At 52.4% G+C, this 18,540-nt stretch overlaps 6 protein-coding genes across 6 annotated transcripts; 1 reads left to right on the top strand and 5 right to left on the bottom strand.

Annotated features, from left to right (window-relative positions):
- Positions 1 to 73: 73 nt before the first annotated feature.
- On the bottom strand, positions 74 to 1,536 carry J4E83_010294 (uncharacterized protein; the record flags this gene model as incomplete). Its single annotated transcript, XM_049337175.1, has 2 exons — positions 74 to 1,413; positions 1,482 to 1,536. 2 exons carry the CDS (start codon positions 1,534 to 1,536, stop codon positions 74 to 76), a joined length of 1,395 nt encoding a protein of 464 aa, XP_049183723.1.
- Positions 1,537 to 2,845: 1,309 nt separating this feature from the next.
- Positions 2,846 to 3,319, bottom strand: J4E83_010293 (uncharacterized protein; the record flags this gene model as incomplete). The annotated part of the gene is made up of 1 exon (XM_049337174.1): positions 2,846 to 3,319. The coding sequence occupies one exon, from the start codon at positions 3,317 to 3,319 to the stop codon at positions 2,846 to 2,848; it is 474 nt and encodes a 157-aa protein (XP_049183722.1).
- Positions 3,320 to 4,063: 744 nt separating this feature from the next.
- Positions 4,064 to 7,343, bottom strand: J4E83_010292 (uncharacterized protein; the record flags this gene model as incomplete). The annotated part of the gene is made up of 5 exons (XM_049337173.1): positions 4,064 to 4,279; positions 4,653 to 4,807; positions 4,861 to 6,034; positions 6,433 to 6,826; positions 7,312 to 7,343. The coding sequence occupies 5 exons, from the start codon at positions 7,341 to 7,343 to the stop codon at positions 4,064 to 4,066; spliced, it is 1,971 nt and encodes a 656-aa protein (XP_049183721.1).
- Positions 7,344 to 9,565: 2,222 nt separating this feature from the next.
- J4E83_010291 (uncharacterized protein) lies at positions 9,566 to 11,611 on the top strand (the record flags this gene model as incomplete). Its single annotated transcript, XM_049337172.1, has 2 exons — positions 9,566 to 11,343; positions 11,404 to 11,611. 2 exons carry the CDS (start codon positions 9,566 to 9,568, stop codon positions 11,609 to 11,611), a joined length of 1,986 nt encoding a protein of 661 aa, XP_049183720.1.
- A 120-nt stretch (positions 11,612 to 11,731) lies between these two features.
- On the bottom strand, positions 11,732 to 13,310 carry J4E83_010290 (uncharacterized protein; the record flags this gene model as incomplete). The annotated part of the gene is made up of 3 exons (XM_049337171.1): positions 11,732 to 12,001; positions 12,057 to 12,921; positions 13,216 to 13,310. The coding sequence occupies 3 exons, from the start codon at positions 13,308 to 13,310 to the stop codon at positions 11,732 to 11,734; spliced, it is 1,230 nt and encodes a 409-aa protein (XP_049183719.1).
- Positions 13,311 to 13,649: 339 nt separating this feature from the next.
- On the bottom strand, positions 13,650 to 14,587 carry J4E83_010289 (uncharacterized protein; the record flags this gene model as incomplete). The annotated part of the gene is made up of 2 exons (XM_049337170.1): positions 13,650 to 14,507; positions 14,558 to 14,587. 2 exons carry the CDS (start codon positions 14,585 to 14,587, stop codon positions 13,650 to 13,652), a joined length of 888 nt encoding a protein of 295 aa, XP_049183718.1.
- Between the last annotated feature and the right edge of the window lie 3,953 nt (positions 14,588 to 18,540).

The raw sequence follows: 18,540 nt of genomic DNA, 5'->3' as shown, positions 1-18,540 counted from the left end.
CATTTCTCATAGCCTGTGACCACCGTGAATTTTGTCTAAACCCGTTTTAGGCGTCGCTTGGCAAACCTCTACTCTAGAGGATCGTCTTCAAGATGTCGATCTGCTCCATGACAGCGCTCTTGCTTGTGCCGCCAGTGGCGTTCTTCAGCTCTACCGCGCGCTCGTAATCTAAGCACTCGACTACGTCGTCGCCTAACCTAGAATCGATGCCCTTCAGCTGTTCCAAGCTCAGCTTGTCCATGGGAACGTTCTGGTCCTCTGCCAAGGCAACTACGCGACCAGAGATGTGATGACCCTCACGGAAAGGCACGCCCTTTCGGACAAGGTAGTCTGCGAACTCTGTGGCCAGCATCTCCGGGGCCAATGCAGCGTGCATCTTGTCGGCATTGATCTTCAGGGTCGACAGAACACCGGTGGCGATCTGGATGGAGTCGCTGACCGTCTTGATGTGGTCGATGAGAGGCTCAACAGACTCCTGCAGATCCTTGTTGTAGGTTGTAGGAAGACCCTTGATGGTGACATACAAACCCGCCATGTGCCCGAACGCACGACCGCTCTTTCCTCGGATGAGTTCCAGCGAGTCTGCGTTCTTCTTCTGAGGCATGAGGGAGCTTCCAGTAGAGTAGGCGTCGGCCAACCGCACGAAGCCAAACTCCAGACTCGAGTATATGATCAGATCCTCCGCCCAGCGCGACATCTTGAGCATGAAGCTCGACCCCCATTGTAGTGTCTCGAAGACGAAATCGCGGTCTCCGACAGCGTTGAGGGAGTTTGTGAGTAAGCCCTCAAAACCAAGCTCCTTGGCCATGGCGTCGCGGTCGATGTTGAAGGGGTTGCCTGCCAACGCGCCGCAGCCGAGTGGAGAACGGTTAACGCGCTTGATGACTTCGCGGAGGCGCTCGAGCTCGGATGCGAAAGCGGTGGCATGCGATAGGATCCAGTGCGACCACCGGACGGGCTGTGCCTTCTGGAGATGTGTGTAGCCCGGCATGAGCACGTCGATCTCGGCCTCGGCTCGCTGTACCGATGTCTTGATCAGGAGCTTCAGGTAGCCCTCTAGTGTCCTGAGCTGCTCCCTCAGCCATAACCGCATGTCGGTCGCGACTTGCTCGTTCCTGCTTCGCCCTGTGTGGAGCTTGCCTCCGATGTCCTTGCCGATAATCTCGCTTAGCCTTCGCTCGTTGGCGGTGTGAATGTCTTCATCGTTCGCCTTGACCTCGAAGGAATTCGTCGCCCACTCCTCCTTGATCTGGGCCATGCCCTTCTCGATGGCTGCGAACTCGTCGGCGGTGAGGATGCCATTGTTCTTGTTTGCGCGAGCGAACGCGATAGAGCCGGCGATATCTTCGGCGTAGAAGAGACGGTCGTAGGGGAGGGACGCATTGTATTGCTCCATGACTGGGTCGAGGCCCTCTGCAACGCGTCTTAGCACCAGTCATCTCAAGTGTCGATGGACTCAATAGGCCAATGGCTGCACAAACCTGTGAAACGACCTCCCCAGAGCATGTTCTCTGCTACCTTCTTTTCGGATGCCATCTTGAGATGTATGAGAGAATAACGTGTGGAATTGGGCTGTGACTGTTTGCGCGTTCGAGAAAAAGATATGACGCTCCGCATCGGCGGCAGGGGTGCGATAGCGCTAAATTGTCGCGGGGAACTTTCCCTCGTCTCCACATCGGCTGCCCCTCAGCCACAGACCCATCATCATCAGGTACACCATCAAGCTTTACAGTATCAACTGGGAAAAGGTCTCGTATTTAGAAATTTCATTACTTCATAAGCAGCGTCCGCGCTCTGGACACAATTCAAACAGAAGTCCTCCGGGACGCCAAACACGGGCTATCCCATTCACTTCCAAAAGGAATCAAGAACTCCAGAGAACCATCTGGTTGAAAACTTAGCAATACTTCTCATGAGAATCTCTCACGATCGGGGGCTTACAAAAGAAGCGACGCCAGTTGGAATTTCTGCGAGAAGTCTCCTGGTTGAACCCAGCTTCTAATAAGCCCGAGTTGGAGAAATGCTCCGGCACATGCTTAGGCGACTGTGAGGCAACAAGCTGCTCGTTTCCAGAAGCTTGCTCGTACTGTTCCGAGACGGGGGAGCCGCAATATGATGAAGCTGCCGCGCTGTCTTTTCGCTTTCGTTGGGGAATTTGGTCGGGCTTCGTCTGTGGTTGTGGCTGTTGCTGCGCCTGTGGTTGTTGTTGCGATGTGAAGGCTCGGCCTGGAGAAGCTTCTTTTTCAGCGTTGGCTGCTATTCTTTCTATTTCGATAATGGGCACCGGATGCCGAGGTTGTGGGTGAATCAATTCTTGGTCACAGTATTTGACGATGTGTGGTTGCTCCGGAATTTTTGACATGATTCCGGTTGACAGGCTTAGACGGTAGTTGTAAGAACAAACACTAGAGCTGTTTATAATTTACCACGACCACTACTTAGTGCAGTTACGACTGCGGTGACGGGATCTGCACCGGACTTCTTAGCACACAATGTTGTTGAGGCGCTTTGTGAGTGTGGGGAATGTCTGCCTTTGCTCACTCACCGCCTTTGTAGGTGTCGAAGACGATTTGAGGCTGGGAAATTTTACTTTTTACTTTTGGGACTGCACGAATATATCTGCGGTTCGGACGTGCAACCAAGTCGTTCAGACCATCTTATCGTAGATCTCATCAGTGTTGTCGTTCCACACCGCTACTATAGTCAAGGAATTGAAATATGTCATTATTCATTACGTCCAGCGTCAGCGCTAGGAGATGCTAGAGAAAACCCCTGGGTATACAACTCGGTCAAACACCTCGCATCTTTCCATGGTCTTGCCATGTGCCGATCTCTTCAATGGTGCTCAAATGCCTCCCACAACTGCACCGATGACACTCAGACCCAGCAGCATTGATACCACCCAGCTCGCACCTCCACTAATCCTCACACCCGAACTAGCATATCCTCGCTCTTCATCGACCTTTCTCGCACCAACCGCCTTGTCTGTGTTGAAGCAGCCGAACATGCCCGTGCCACTTGCACCTTCTTTCTCGTATTCTTCCATCTTCTGTGCCAAGCAACTCTGGACGATGTCTGGTGAATCGGTGATGCAGTATTGGAAGCAGCCGTCGTTGTCTTCTGAGTTAACGATGACTGGAGTTGAGGACGCGGATGGTGATGATGTGGTTGAGTCGGGACCGGAATAAGTCGCGATCGCGTTGATGTGCCCGTTGCAGCATGCATCTAGTATTGAAGAGTTCGAGCCACCGACAGGTACGGCGCACGATGGGAGGTTGGTGGGTGGTTGAGGTACCGAAGTGAATGGTTGGCACGACATCTCTGTGATGTTACTGAGAGTTTATCTTGTTGGTGTGGGTGTTCGAAATTCCTGGAGAGGCCGTCGAGGATCCTTGCGAACGTTTCGTAGATAAGTCGATGGTGTAGTTGTAATTCGAGATGACGTTGTAGGTGATAGACACGACTTGCGCGCTGGTCAAAATTTCTCTCGCAACAAGAAAACGGGAAATGACGAAAGACGATGGATAAGAGAATAACTCCGTCGCTATGCTGAGACTTGACTGAAGGAAACAAGCAAGTTATGTCGCGAATGAAACACAGAGTTGTTCACAGAACAGACTCAAAAGGAAAGAACCGAATGAAAACCGACTGAAGGAAAGAAAGATGGTTGAAGTTGAAGGATACTGCACTATCATCGCAAGAGCAGAGCCTCATATGTAGACTTCGTACAGTCTAAGAATATCTCAGGTGGATACGCGGGTGGGTAGTCGGCAGCGCGAGATCTAGCGTTACGCGCCGACCCTCTCGGCTGCGCGACGCGTTGGTTGGCCCGCAACGTTCAATGAGATTACGCGCTAAAACCACGGGCAGACCCGAAACAATACGTTCTGTTGTGGTTGAAACGTCGTTATGCTGATTTTGGGTAGCCGTCATGCTCTGTTCTGTCCAATGGGTGTGTTGGCTTCGCTGTGTAGTGAATGTCACGTGCGCGAGATCGAACCATCTAGGTCGCTAACTTGCCGCTGCCTAGACGACTGCAGGGCTGAGTAATGAGGAATGCATATCAGTGGCTGATGGAAAGATTGAACGCGAGTAGACCAGGGGTCTCTGATTCGATTGGAATGTGGAGATCGTCGGGTACAGAAATCCGTTCCACGTTCTTGCCCAGGTATATCTTCTTGTTTGCGCGCTCGTCTCGTGATGATCCGATTGCAATGACTTTGATGGTACTTTGGGTGGTTGGGTATGTGATGACTGTGATTTGCCGACGAATTCTAAGCTGGTACATCTCCATGTACATCCACGGTACTTGCCCAGGTATAGAGTTGCGAAGACATTTCTGCTTGACCAGGCACACTGCAGCCATCATCAGCGTACAAATTGTTGTACAGGCGGTCCATAGTCGAAGCGTATGACAGCCAAATCCTTTGAACTTGGAGCATGAATCTGACGCGCCACCAACGCCTTCCCATAATAGAACAGACTGAGCCCCATACAATGCGAGACAACTGTCGCAAGCGGTATTAGGTTCAGCTGTTCTCGTCCTCGTCTTCATGCGCGGCCGCCCATGGGCTTCTCTTGCGCAATGATACGCCTCTTCTCTCAAGCACGAATGGTATTGGCGCTAGGCAAATGGCGATCGCCATCAGTACCAGACTCGCGTTCCTGGTGCCTACGTTCAAGAACAGGTGTCTCCCGACGAGTGGGAACCCAGCACCAGCAAGATTCCGAATGAGTCCAATCCCGGCAAGTGCTGATGCTGAGTACGTCTTGTAGGCGTCTTCGGTGTAAGTAAGGGTCATCAGAACTAGATAGAGTGTTAGTGTAGTACGTCTGACGTTGGTCATCTCTATGACTTACTAAGAGTGTAGAATGACCATCCCCAGAACGCGCTGGCGAGGACTGCGAAGAAGGGGTGTATGTTTGGCGTTGCGGTAAGTGCGAAAGCCAAAAGAGATACTGGTAGCACAATAGCTGCCAGCTTCGCATGATGCACTCGGGCCTCGGGGACGTCGCGATGGCCGGCCTGAGAAACCCGCCTTTGGTAGTATCGTTCCTGTAAGACGTTGGTAGCTAGCCCAAATGTGATGCCGACGACAATCCCGAGGAAGCAGATACCGACGCCGATGGTATCAAAACCGTATCCGTTCGGGCCAAAGATCATGTGAAAGGCTCCGTTAAAGAGGAAGCTCAAGCCGTATAGAAACCCGTTGTAGAGTGCACCAAACTGCACGATAGCTTCAGAGCCCAAGAACCTGAATGGGCGGGCGAGTGCTGTAGTGAACAGCTGCTTCGGTCCTCGTTGCTTCATTTCATCCGGCACTTCAATCCCTTCGTCGCCTGTTTGCTGTCGTAAGGCTCTTGCTCTCCGCAGGAGGATTACACTATGTCGTGTTTCCCCGAGGCTATAGAGCGCGACGACCATGACCACCCAGAAGGTCAAGCAGATGAAAAACATGATGCGGAACACAGCATGCCACGATCGACCATGCGCGATGAAAGAGAAGAGCACGAAGCCGGTAGGGCTGCCACCTGTCGCTGCCCAGAGAAACCAGGACATTGCTGGCCCGGTGTCATGGTGATGAAAGAGATCTGCAATGGTGCCCCCAAAGTTCGAAATGGTCGTGGATGAGAAATAACCCGAGAACAGACGCAGGACAAGAAACGGCCCAAGGTTCTCTACATATGTCGTCCCCAAAAGGAGCAAGAGAAAGATACCGTAAGACACAATATAAACAGGTCTCCGTCCAAAGTATTCCGAAAGAGGAGCCAAAGTCATAGGTCCAAAAGCCAACCCAAGAACATACATGCTCAGTCCCAGAACAGCGACGCTCGGCGACACGCCCATGTCTTTCGCAAAGTCGCTCGCGACAGGACTAAAGCCACTCGCACCCCAGGAGACACTGAGGTCTATCGGGACAATGGCAGCAACCATTAGCCATTTGCGCGCTTTCGACCAGTTCCGGGGGTCGTCTGGATCGTGAGCTTCGAAAGCTATGACCTTTGTTGGAGAATTGTGCAGCAGAGGCTGGTTCTCTGGTTGAGAAGAGCTCATCACTGCGTAAAAAGGCCACGCAAGCTGACAAGATCCCGAGGATTCCGATGTTTAGTGTTGATGCTTCGGAGGGCAGGTGCATGAGGCGGATTCGGCTCCTCCATATGATGACGTCACCGGTCATTAGTCCCGGGTTAGCACCGAGACGCTGGAACGCGACCTCGGGACATTTTAGATGAGTACAACACAGTCAACTCTGGCGGTCACACGAGTTCACTACACCTCCACATAACAGGAGCTTAACATGATAATATGACATGAACTACCCGGGAGCTGCTCCATGTGGCTACTTACAGCTCCACGCCGCCCGGGCCTGATTATCGAACATGTTCCATAGTTCTTTTGATCGTAAAAGGCTGCACTCCCTCTTCACGTACTGTTTCGCCTTCTTCCCAGCTAAGAAAGACGTCGAATTGTTGCAGGCCCTCGATTTTCTTCAGCGGGGCAAATAAGACGTCTTCAAAATAGGAGTACGGCTCAGGACGATTAGTGCATGCTACCAGGTCAACCCTCATGTACTTGAGAGCTTCCATCTTCGATATGACCTTCCAGGTCTGGTTCCAGCTTGAGACGTCGTAGGGCGGTACGCCATCACAGAACTCCCATATCAGGTATAGCTTCCAGGGGTTGTCGCTCGCCCACTTCAAGTACAATGATTGGATAGCCTGGAAGTGGTGGGTTGGTACAAGACGGTGGAAGCAGAAGAATGCTGTACAGGTAGGAAAGTAGAAAGTGTTGGATGCGTAGAGATGCTGTATGGATTCAGAGTACCTAGCGCAGAGAAGTCAGTCATGTTCTATGAGCCAGCGAAGCCTCAGGTAGAGGGAATAACATACGCCATCTTACACGACCGTGGAAAGGCCGTGAGCTGCAGAAACTTTGCACATCTTACATCGAAAGCGGGTACTGGGTGAATATTATTAAGATAATATCTCCACAATTTGATCTCTTCCGGGAAAAGCTCTATTTCAAGTTCTTCGTTTCCGAGGGCGTATAGGTAAATCATCGTCCGTAGCTCTGGAGGTAATTTCGTGAAGAACAAGCATTGCGGCTGAGTGGAGATCCCATCTGTTACTGCTCTCAATGCCGAGACTTCTTTCGTGTCGGAGCGTGTAGGTGGTAAAGATGCGTTCCAGTTCGCCCGAAGCGTGTTCTGTCCTTCTATTTTCCGTCGTCTTCGCTCCTGAAATTTCTTGGCTCTGCCCCTATCCATTATAGGTATGATCACTGCTTGCACAAACTTGCTGAGCACATACCAGCCTGCGTCTTTGATTGGTCGCATGGCCATCGACGGAAAGTAGAGAAAGATGGATAAGGGGAAGAAAGAGCGATATCATAAGCTCGCTATTCTGAGCATCGAAAATCGTTGGTAATAAAGCGACAGTTCAATCCGAAGTAGAAATAGCATATCAGTGACATGGTAAGTTGGTGCCTAATCACCGAAGGTGGCGAAGTGGATGCGGCACAGTAACCGTCCTGTTGGGGCGTGGTTCAAGCAGGGTGCCCCCTCGCTGATTATGAGCGGAATCTATCTAGCTCATTGTGAACGTAGCAAAGCCCACTTGATGTCCTTCGGGAGGATGGCAACTAGCCTAGCGGAACCATTGCGCTCATATGACCAAATCGACTCTTAACGAAGAAGAAAATGCGCCTTTGACTCAGGCTGGGGCCTATTCTTGGTTTGGAAAATGCCACTCCACTCCCCGCGTGATTTTGAACGGCCATACCTTCCCTTGACGATGAAGGTCTTTATGTTCGGGCCAACTAGCGTAAACTTCAAACTCTTTCGATCCCTGGGCGGTTTCTAATGGAGCAAACAAAGCATACTCATAGTCAGCATAGATGTATGTTGACCCGGGCACCATGTCTACCCTCACATGCTCTAGTGCTCTCATCTTTGAGATTTCCGACCATGTCAGCGACCAACACGAAGCATTGTAAGGTGGATATCCGTGGAGAAATTCCCACATTTCGCCTGTCTGCATATATGCCCATCTCAATCTTATGTAACGGATGGCATGGGACCAGCGCGCTGGAAGAAGGCGCTGAAGGCAGAAGAATGCTGTGATGTTGGGGATGCGAAATGTATTGTCGCTGTAGACATATTGTGACGCTTCGATATACCTGTGACGGCTTGATCAGGCGCTGAACATAGAGCCACGAACTGGGCCAGGCGGCAGGTACAATCTACTCACGCAAGTTTGCATGATCTCGTGAAAGCCAAGACCCTTTGTGCCTCGACACATCTCATGCTAAACGGGGCGTCGGTATCACCGTCTTCATGGAGCTCAAGCTGGAGTTCTTCCCCGCCAATGGCATAAGCGTAGATAAGCCTCCGAAGCTCTAGAGGCAGCTGTGTGAAGAACGGCGATTGTTGCTGAATTGAGACGTCTGCGGTTGAGAAGAGATCAAAAAGGTCGTTACTTTCCGCTCTTGTTTCAGACGGGAGGCGTCCATTCCATTTAGCACTAGCCGCAGCTCCGAGTTTGTCAAGGAATTCTTTTCGTTTGCGTCCATTTCTCTCCGCTATGCGGCCGTAGGGAGCTTCGATCAGAGTTTTGATGAGATATTCTTTCAGAGAACGCATCAGCGCCGATGGTGAACGCATGTCGGGTCGATCCTTTTGTTTTGCCGGTAGAGCGCGTAAAGACGTTGCCTGCGATGCGCAACGGTGGACGGTCTCTCCACTATACGATACCCATGCATGTGGGGGCTTGTGTCGAAGACATCGAGCTCGTAACAGTTGTCGGGCCAATCCTTGCGCTGATTGTGGCACGGCATGCGGCGTGGCGACGACCAGCGAGAAACAAAGCCAGGCAACAGTCGAAAGACGCGTTATTCTCTTCGCGAGACTGTCACAGCTTAATCAAGGTAGGTAAAAAGCGAATGGTAAGACGACATAGGTGCCCAGTATCCAGGCACCAGATGCACATGGGTGCACATGCTCAAGTTCCCGTCCGCCACGCAGGGGAGCATGTGAGCGCCATTGAAAACGAACTCGTACCTAGGTATGCGTTTGAGTATATCGTATAGGGTCCTGTATCATTTAATAGTACAGAATTGCGAGGACACGCGCGTGTATGATGACGCGATGGCAACAAAGCGCGTTTCGTCATAGCTCGTCAGAAGCAGAGCTAGGTACCTAGGTAGTTGCGAGCACGGCAGCACAACGACGTCAACAACCTCTGCACACCTCTCAATGCAAAAACGAGATTCAATCTGCACTAACAGGCCATGCAGTGCAGCCTGTTTACTCATCGCGTCTTCGACAGCAACATGTAGGCCGTCCCGTCCTCCAACAGACCCTGTCCTCGGTCGCTTTCACGCCGAAGGGCCGAGTAGCGCGTCTTCCCCATAGCAGTCTCTCCTCCTTTACCCCGGATTACGGCCAGGATCATCGAGCTTAGCTTCAATTAATTTTCCCGTGTACCTGGATACGACCTGTATAAGAATGGGGAGCGAAGTACTCCCGAGGGCAAGTAGTGCTCGTTGGCGCCTTCCATTCACAACATGCGCTCTACCACAGCAACCGCGGCGGCGCTCTTGTTGTCTTCGAAAGCATGGGCTTTCCTGAACGCGAGTCAGAACAATCAGAGTCTTACTATTGCCAACGATCGTCTGGTTGCGTCGGTGAGCAAGACAAGGGGATATATCAATGTTCTTACTCTTGACGGCCAGAACCTCCTCGGGACGGAAGATGGCAACACTGGAGTCGGTCCCTATCTCGACTGTTACTGCACTCCATCTGGCTTCTGGACACCAGGCCGCGGAAGCAATGTTCAGTACCAGCTGTTCAACGGCAGGGATTCTACTAATACTTCGTATGGGGGTATCAGCATGGGCGAGACATACGCTCCGACCGGTCAGAGGCTAGAGCAGTACTGGTTCCTGAGAGAAGGGGAAACAGGTCTGCATACCTTCAGTCGCGTAGTATACAACAACAAGACCACTCCCTTTTTGCGCAACCTGCAAGAGTTTCGCACACTGTTCAGGCCAAACCATGAACCCGCGCTCTTCACGCACTTCGTTACCAACGAGAAGTTTGCTGCACCCCGCCCAGATACCGAAGGACAGGTCACTGTTCAAGATGCTACATGGTGGCTAGCCAACAAAGAAGATCCATACGTTACTGGTGTAGGAGACTACTTCACCAAGTACACCTTCCAAGACACATGGCGCGATCACAAGGCCCACGGTATGTACGCAGACGGTACTGGTAGCGCCAATGGCTCAACCTACGGTGCCTGGCTCGTACACAACACGGTCGAGACTTATTTCAACGGCCCTGTTCATTCCGACCTTGTCGTTGACGGTATCGTGTACAACTACATGGTCTCCAACCACCACGGCGATCAAACACCCAACATCACCGATGGCTTCGACCGTACCTTTGGGCCACAGTACTTCCACTTCAACTCCGGCGGCTCGCTAGAAGAGCTCAGAGAAGATGCCGACCAGTATGGTCTCCGTCCAGAGTGGAACGCCGACTTCTACGATTCCATCGCAAAGCACGTTCCAAACCTCGTCCCCACCTCCGGTCGTGGTACCTTGAACGCAAAGATCAACCTGCCCACCGGAGCCAAGAACCCTATCGCCATCCTCACAGAGAGCGGCCACGACTTCCAAGACAACGTCTTCGACACGAAAGCATACCAATACTGGGAAGACATCTCTCCCGCCGGCGAAGTCACCATTCCTCGAGTAAAAGCAGGGAACTACCGTCTCACAATCTACGCCGACGGTATCTTCGGTGACTACATCCAAGACGACGTTCTCGTCTCCGCTGGAGAAGCCACTTCCATAAGCGCGATGTGGACCCCCGAATCCGCCGGCACAGAACTCTTCCGCATCGGCACCCCTGATAAATCCTCAGGCGAGTACCGCCACGGCTACGCCCAGTCCCCCACGCATCCCCTCCTCACAGAAGAATACCGTCTCTACTGGGGTGCCTACGATTTCATCGACGAGTTCCCCGAAGGCGTAACGTACAAAGTCGGTACGGACGACGCGTCTCAAGCACTCAACTACGTGCACTGGGCTGTCTATGGCGGGAAGGCGAACTACGAGCGTCCGGTACCTGTGCCTGATCATCCGTATAACTGGACTATTCTGTTCGATGCCAAAGCAAATGAACTTGAGAACAGGACCACGGCGACGTTCACGGTGCAGCTTGCGGGTGCGAAGACGGCGGCGGGAAATACGGATGTGTTTAATGCGAGTGAGCCGTATTCGAATCTACCGTATACGGTTAATGTGAATGGGGTGGATCTTGAGCCTTGGATTATTCCGTGAGTTCCTCATTCTTTCTTCCGTCTTTAATCATGAGAGTGTACTAACAATCATACCAGATACAACCAATCCTCATCCTGCGCTGTCCGCTCAGCAGTCATATGCTACAACCTCGCGCACAAATTCCTTTTCCCTTCGGCTATGCTGAAGAAAGGGGAGAATAGTTTGATTCTCAGCCTGCCGTACAACGGAACCAACTACGAGAGTGCGTTGTTGCCTGAAGCGGTATATGTTCAGTATGACGCGATGAGATTGGAGGTGAAGTAGATGGAAACAAGAAATAGGATATCTGATCTATAAGAAAAGACAATCAACGCCGTGATTATGCACCGCTAAATGTACATTTGCCCTTCCCCTTGTCATCGATGAGTGTATCCAATGATAAGGCTAAGCCACTTCTTCTACCATACGTCCACTGAAAGGCTTCTGGGCCCCTTTCTGCGTCTGCCCGGAGAAGACACTGCCGACAGGGGCTTGAAGCCACTCGTCTGGCACAGCAAGTTGTGTCCCCTTGGCGTTCTGGATGTATCGTACATAGAGTGGGTTCGCTCGCTCAGGCTCTTGTTCGATCTCCTCACCGTCTTCGTTGAGCTCGATCATGGACTTACGGCCGCGCTTCGGGGGTTGTTTCTTGAGTAGACGGTTGATGGTGTCCAGCTAGGGGTGAAAGGTCAGTGACTGTGAAAATAAGAAGATGCTGGGTTCAACAAACCTTCTCCTCTTCATTCCTCTTCTCGCTGAGGTTCTTCCTCCGCCTTGCCATTTCTGCCCTTCGCATAGCGTGCTCTTCGGCTGTGAGGTGTTTCTTCTTCTGCGCCTCGTTCGAGAGGGCTAGGAGAGCGCCGTCTTCTTCTTCGTTGATCAGGGCGCGTTGGCGCTTCGTCATCTTGCTGACGTCGGGGGTCTGGTCGCGGCTGAGGTCCTCGTCGCTGTCCATCTCGTCCATGTCTCCACCTGGTGTGACACCCATATCGTCGTCTTCCTCGCCCTCAGCATCCTCGTCTTCGCCCTCGGCGTCTTCCTCCTCAAGATCCGAGTCGGGGTCGCTGAGGTCGTCGTCGTCGTCATCGTCCATGGCCATTTCCTTGGCCTCGACTTTGTCTTGTGCCTTTGTGAGCTTTATGGCTGGCGCTGGCTGGACGGGGATCCCTCTGCTCGCGTTTACGGTGATGCGTGGTGCTGGCGTGTCCTCCATGTCGTCGTCTTCATCTCCCTCGGCGTCCATGTCCTCATCCTCGTCTCCCTCAGCGTCTGGCTCGTCGGAGTCTTCATCCACGTCCATGGCATCGACCTCCTCAGCGTCGTCGTCATCTTCGTCTTCGTCGTCCTCGCTGTCGATCTCCCGCACTACGCGACTACTCCGAGATGCGCGTTTGCCCGCGACTATGTTCTGCCTGCTGACGCCTGCCTTTGGTACGACTCCACCGGTGGCCTGTCTGAGCTTATTGGGCGATGACTTGACGGTGAGGTGGATCGACTGGCGCGTCTCTTCGGGCGAGGAGCGCTGTATGACGGCCGCAGCGGGCGACTGGTTGGCAGTGCCGCGGCGAGGGCGGGTCGAGGAAGCGGTCGGGGCACTGGAGGCTGTTAGAGGAGCTGGAGGTGCGCGCGCGCGGAGGCGAGGCATGATTGCAGAGGAGCGAAGTGCGAGGCCGGCAAAAGCGGGAGAAGGCAGTCAGGAAGGATTGCGACGGCGTCAGATAGGCCGTCGGGTCCGTTGGCCTGGGGCAGGGGTGTGCAGGCGGGTGGCACGACGGTGGTGGTGAGAGGGGCGCCTCTGGGGGCAGTGACGGCGTCTTGGGGATGTTGTACTCGATGCGCTTCCCTTGGCGATGGGTGCAAGCTATTCGCTCGCCTTGTCAGCCACATACCTGGTGCTGTTTCCTCGCTGGTCCCATCCCTCGCCCTCGGATTCGTCATGCTCGGTGCTTATCCGTCGCATGCGTTTCGCCGCGCGATCTGCCATCTTTGCGATTGGTAAGATGATATTCTCTAGATTAAAAGTGGTTCCAATGGCGTGTTGCGACAATTCTACGCGTGTTGGTCATCGGCCATTCCATCAACCTTCAGATGGAGATTCGCCGGGATCTTCCCCAGGTCCTGATTAGGCCCAAAGAGGCTAGCGCACCTCTTCCATCATATATAATCAACGATGATCTTTATCGCGTCACAGCATCGAGAAAGGATTGTAATTATTTTAACGTCACTTATCGTTTGCAAACAGTTTTATCACTGATTATAAGATGTGTTGTATATTAGGACCACATCGGAAGACTACCTAGATCGACCATAGCCTGTCCACTTCTCAGGTAAACACTGCCTTGACAGTCTCCTCAAGATCTTCTTTAGGTACACCCAGCTTGTCGTTCCAAAGACCCATGGATGAGAAGTCACCCAATTGCTGCTCCTTGCCAAACGTCGCACCCTGAATCAAGTACATGATGCCGCTGTGATCTCCCGACTGGAGCTTGGCACGTCCTTGCTCGATGTGCTCCTTCACATTGACCTTGTTGACAGTCCACTTCGTGCCAGTGACCTTCTCTGCTGCGGCCAACATTTCCTTTTGCGTTGTCTGAAATCCACTGATGTAGACATATTGGTTCTTAGTCAAGTCGGGGTTCTTGAGTGCGTTGACGGTCGCGATACCGATTTGGTTGAGGTTGGTGCTTGAGAAAACAGCTTCACCATCATCAAAGAGGGTAGCAGTCCTTGACTTGCCGTCAAAGCCCAAGAACGCTACCCTGAGGCCCCAGTCGAAGAAGGGGCCAGTGGCAATGCCAGTCCAGCTAATCTCCTTCTCCTTGGTCTTGAGGTATTTGATCGTCTCGAACTTGGGCTCAAATACGGGCACGATCTCGCGAGCGCGCTCGTCATAGACGTTGCTTCCATACTCTGAAGGAAGGAAGCGCTTCACGCCCGCTGCGATCGCGGCATCGATCAACTTGTTTTGATCGCCCAGTGCCATGCCGCCGACGAGCGATAAGACAGCATCCTGGCCCTGGAAGGCTTCCTTCAGGCTGTCGTGGGACTCGTAGTTCGCGCGAATGACTTTCACGCCTTCGGGAAAGGTCGAGCTGGAGCCTTGGCGCGAGAGGACAGTTGTGTTGAATGAGGAATCCTTAAGGAATGCGTTCAAAATAGAAGGACCAAGGTTGCCGCTTGCCTGATATTGTTAGTTGTTGTATACAGGAGAAGCTTCGCAGGTATACATACGCCGACGATGATGACGTTCTTGATAGACATGTTCGATAAGTGTAGATGGTGGAGTCTGAACAGATCCGATGTTTGTATTGGGTTGTAGAGTGTGTAGTGATTCTGATGCTGTGAGTGTCGTTGATTGTGTGGTATACTTCACCGATGGAGACGCTCTCTTATGTATACCACGACGAAGACGTGATTATGCATGGCTATGATGCAGGTACAGGGCCCCACATCCCCAAATCCGCACTGCTTGTAAATCTGCGTCGTACAACCGCGTTACCTTAGTAATGAACGCTGAAACAAAGCCGCACATGGCATGCATTTTAGACATGATGTGGCGCCATTGCTTACGGTACTAGTCTTGGTCGACACCTAGGTGCTTGGGTAGGTGTAAGGTCGGTGTACTTAATCTCTCCGATGACCACTCTCCAGAAGCTTCGCTGCGGAAGTAGTGCATAGTGAGGGCTCTATCGCCGAAGGTTAATCTCGTAATTACGCCGAAATTATCATGCCAATAGATCAGGTTCAAGTTGATAGAAGCCTGATGTTGGGGTTGCTTAGCACATCTCGCGGAAATGCACCGCCACGCCAAGGCGCTAGCCTGATCCAGATCATGACTGTGGAAGTCGCGCGCACGCGCGGTCGTCACCCATCTCCTAGAGCTGTCACTTTGCGCTTTCCCACCGTCTTCATCACATCACCAATACAACCCGCACATATACATCGGCGCAGCGTTACTTATGTTGCAGCAAGATGAATCTTTACATTCGCACCTCAACCCAGAGCGAACGCGCGTTCAATCTTCATCGCCAAGACTCATTCTGTTCTCGATAATACCCCATCTCTCAAGCTGCATGAGCAGCTCGAGTGGATCTGCTGCGTTCCAAGCGCTGATTTCCCACTCTGTACGATTCCTCCCGCCCCCTTTGTCGTACACCCAGGGTATCTTCTCAATGGTCCACACAAGCTCTCGTTGTGACGCGTTCAATCGACGGATGTACTCCCTCGCTTTCATAACCGCGTCTTTAGTCCCCTTTCGCCGAACCTTCATCACCGACGCTACCACATACATTCCTGGACATCTCGTGTTGAGGCGCAGCTTCGTGTGCATTCGGTCGATATCCGTCAAGATCGCATGGTACGCATGCTTGTTGAGGCCGAGGGCGTCCATTTCAGGTGTATGAGGCGGATAGATGGGATGTCTGAATCCGAAGCGCAGTACTCGGAGTCTGGTTCCTCGCTCTACCGTTTGACGGCATTCCAATCTTCTGTTATGCTCGTAGCTGGTTCTGTTCACGGCACTAGGAAACTGCTCCTTCCACGCCCGATCATCGCTCACCAGCGCGGCAATGATATCTTGCTTCAGTGTAGTATCGGCATACTGCTTCCTCCGATTCACTAGAGGGTTGTCTTCCATCTCAGCCAGATACTTTGCATATGTACTGCGCCGCGTGCTGGCATTGATGCTTGCTCTCATCCAGGCTCGGAAGTAAGGATCGGCACCGTATCGATCGATATTGGCACTCAGAACCTCCCGCTTACGAAGCGGGACAGCGTTGGGACAAAGAGGATATGGCTTCGAACGATCTCGAACTTGTGCGTGGTGGGGGATGAGGTCATCTGCACACCTGATCGTCTCCCCCGCAGACATTGCTTGACGCCCAAGTGTTGGTCTTGGTCCAGACTCAGCGCATGGAAATACATCGATGAAGGACAGACGCTGACCCATACGCTGACTCGGCTTGGCTGGAGGCGCAGACATCAGTGCCGCTTGCAAGGTTTGGTCGCGGTCGACATGGAGAATCTGGATATGTGACTCTGAGACACGAGAGGGCGCAAAAAGCGAAAACGAATGTACGCAAACCATCACCGAAACGCCCCTGGCTTGAAGATTCCATGTTATCTCTTCAAGTAGCTGATTGAGCGCGACAGCCTCTTGCTGGTTCTTCTTCAGCTGTTCGGTTGTATCCCAAAATCTGCCGCATTTGCCTGGCCCGTGCTTCTTTCCGGAAGTTTTGCGTCGACCGGCTTCAGCAGGGGATGCCGCGACCGGTCCAGCACATTTCTTTCTCCTTACTCCCGTCCAGATCTTGTTCAAAAAGTCCCTCAGCGCAGTTATCAAGCGACGATAATCTTCGTACGTAAGACCATGGTCTGCTAGCGCAGTTGTGTACTCTGTAGGTTCGCAGAGGCGAAAGGATGTCACAAAATGCGCTTCGGATCGAGCACATTGTTGACGGTCGGAGACCCCAGGAAACAAAATCCCGATGTCGTCAACGAAGCGTTTCTCCGGCTGTTGAGGAGGCAGGCGGAAGTCGCTTGCCTGCACGACGGATTTGCGAATATTCTCCAATGTCGAGTGCCTTATACTAATAGTCGATTTCAAAAGGCTTCTTGCTCTAGCTCCAATACGCTCCCCAAGGACGCGGTGGTCGCCTGAGACGCAGGCATCAGGCCGTGTGACTGACGAGATTAGGCTGCTCTTCGGGTACGAAGACTCCGATTGTAGTGGCGGATCTGCGATCGTACTCTCCGAGCACTGTTTCCCAGACGACTGCGCATAAAGTGCGCGGCGATACATTGGTGAGTTCGCGTCTTTAATAACGTGAGAGTCGCTTTTGGATATGTTATTCGTCGCGACATCCAGATCTGGCTTCGTGGTTCGAAAAGGTATGGGATCGGTGTGCCTGCGAGATAGCACGGGCCTTGCATGCTCGTCCTTTCCTTCTCTTTCCGCACATCCTATGTCTTCCCTCTCGCCCCCCAAGGTCGTTATGCAATCCATCGACAGCCGCTGAGCCATTTTGAAGATCTGGACGTCATGGGTATCTTTCTCCCGTCTCTTTCCAGTTGTCATACAGTACTGACGGTGTCTTTACTCGTCGTGAGAGGATAAACTGAATTCGCAGTTCTCTTGAGGTGTTTGAAACTCGTTGAGGGCGCTGGTAAACATAATCGTGGGCAACAACCCACTAGATATGGACAGAAGCGACTGCCGGCTGCTAAATTTACAATTGGTGCAGCTCGGCAATGTTTCTCTTCCTGCAGCGCAATCGACTCTGGACCAATCTGCACTCCTAAATCTTGGCCGAAACTGAGGGCAGGGGCGTATGCGAGGACAAAGGGTTGCAGCAAGGGGCTGCCCTTTGCGCATGTCTTGGACCACTACTTCAACAAGTTTCAACGCACGATGACATCCGAACACCACAAGCATTAAGTCTTCACCCAAAACGGTCGCGTCCAAGGATCCACTGATTACACGGTCTATGGTAAGCTACTCCGCGGATCTAATTTGCGCTGCGCTTTCCCATTTAGGTGAATTTTCAAGCGCAAAATACGTGGCATGTCAAGTCGAGCTTTCGTCACCGCTGCGATCGATTTAAACTCGGGAGTCCAAGCTCAATGCGATCGTTGTTGGCCCCAGAGGTGAGGGCATCTGGCGGTGGCGCAAAGGATCAGGCATTTCATGCGCCTGAAAACGCCGCAATCTCATGGGCCAGGGTTTGCACGCATCTTCAACAGTAGCTCTTATCTCACCCCGATTCAGCCTTCTCAGCCGATGTCTGACGGGAAGTAGAACATCGGAGTCATACCGTTTGCGTATTGTCATACACCAATATGCGTCAAACGAAGACTCAACATGTACACAACTTTGACGCGGCTTCTCTCACACGTCTTTGCCAGACGCCGTCAACGACCATGAGCTTTCCTACTCGGGCCAGTCACTCGATCACCGTGGTGGACTCATGAGGACGTGATATAAAACCTCTTCGAATTGAAAACTATTCCTGAACATCTCCACCCTCACGACTACATCCCCAATCCAGGCGCCATGAATCAGGAACCCAATAATTACAGTACACGGTCTGACGAAAGATACCGTGATGTGGCCTTCTCGAGAAAGGAGGCACTGAAACTATGCCAACCTGGTGAGACTGGTGCGGTGACATCGGGAGGGTCTTTTATTGACGATGCGCTGGCAGCGAGTTCAGAAA

Source organism: Alternaria metachromatica (assembly GCF_023757995.1).
Source record: "Alternaria metachromatica strain BMP 0045 chromosome Unknown scaffold_43, whole genome shotgun sequence".
Taxonomy (NCBI): Eukaryota; Fungi; Ascomycota; class Dothideomycetes; order Pleosporales; family Pleosporaceae; genus Alternaria; species Alternaria metachromatica.
The sequence above is the reverse complement of the archived record's forward strand: the minus strand, read 5'-3'. Positions and strand labels throughout refer to the sequence as shown.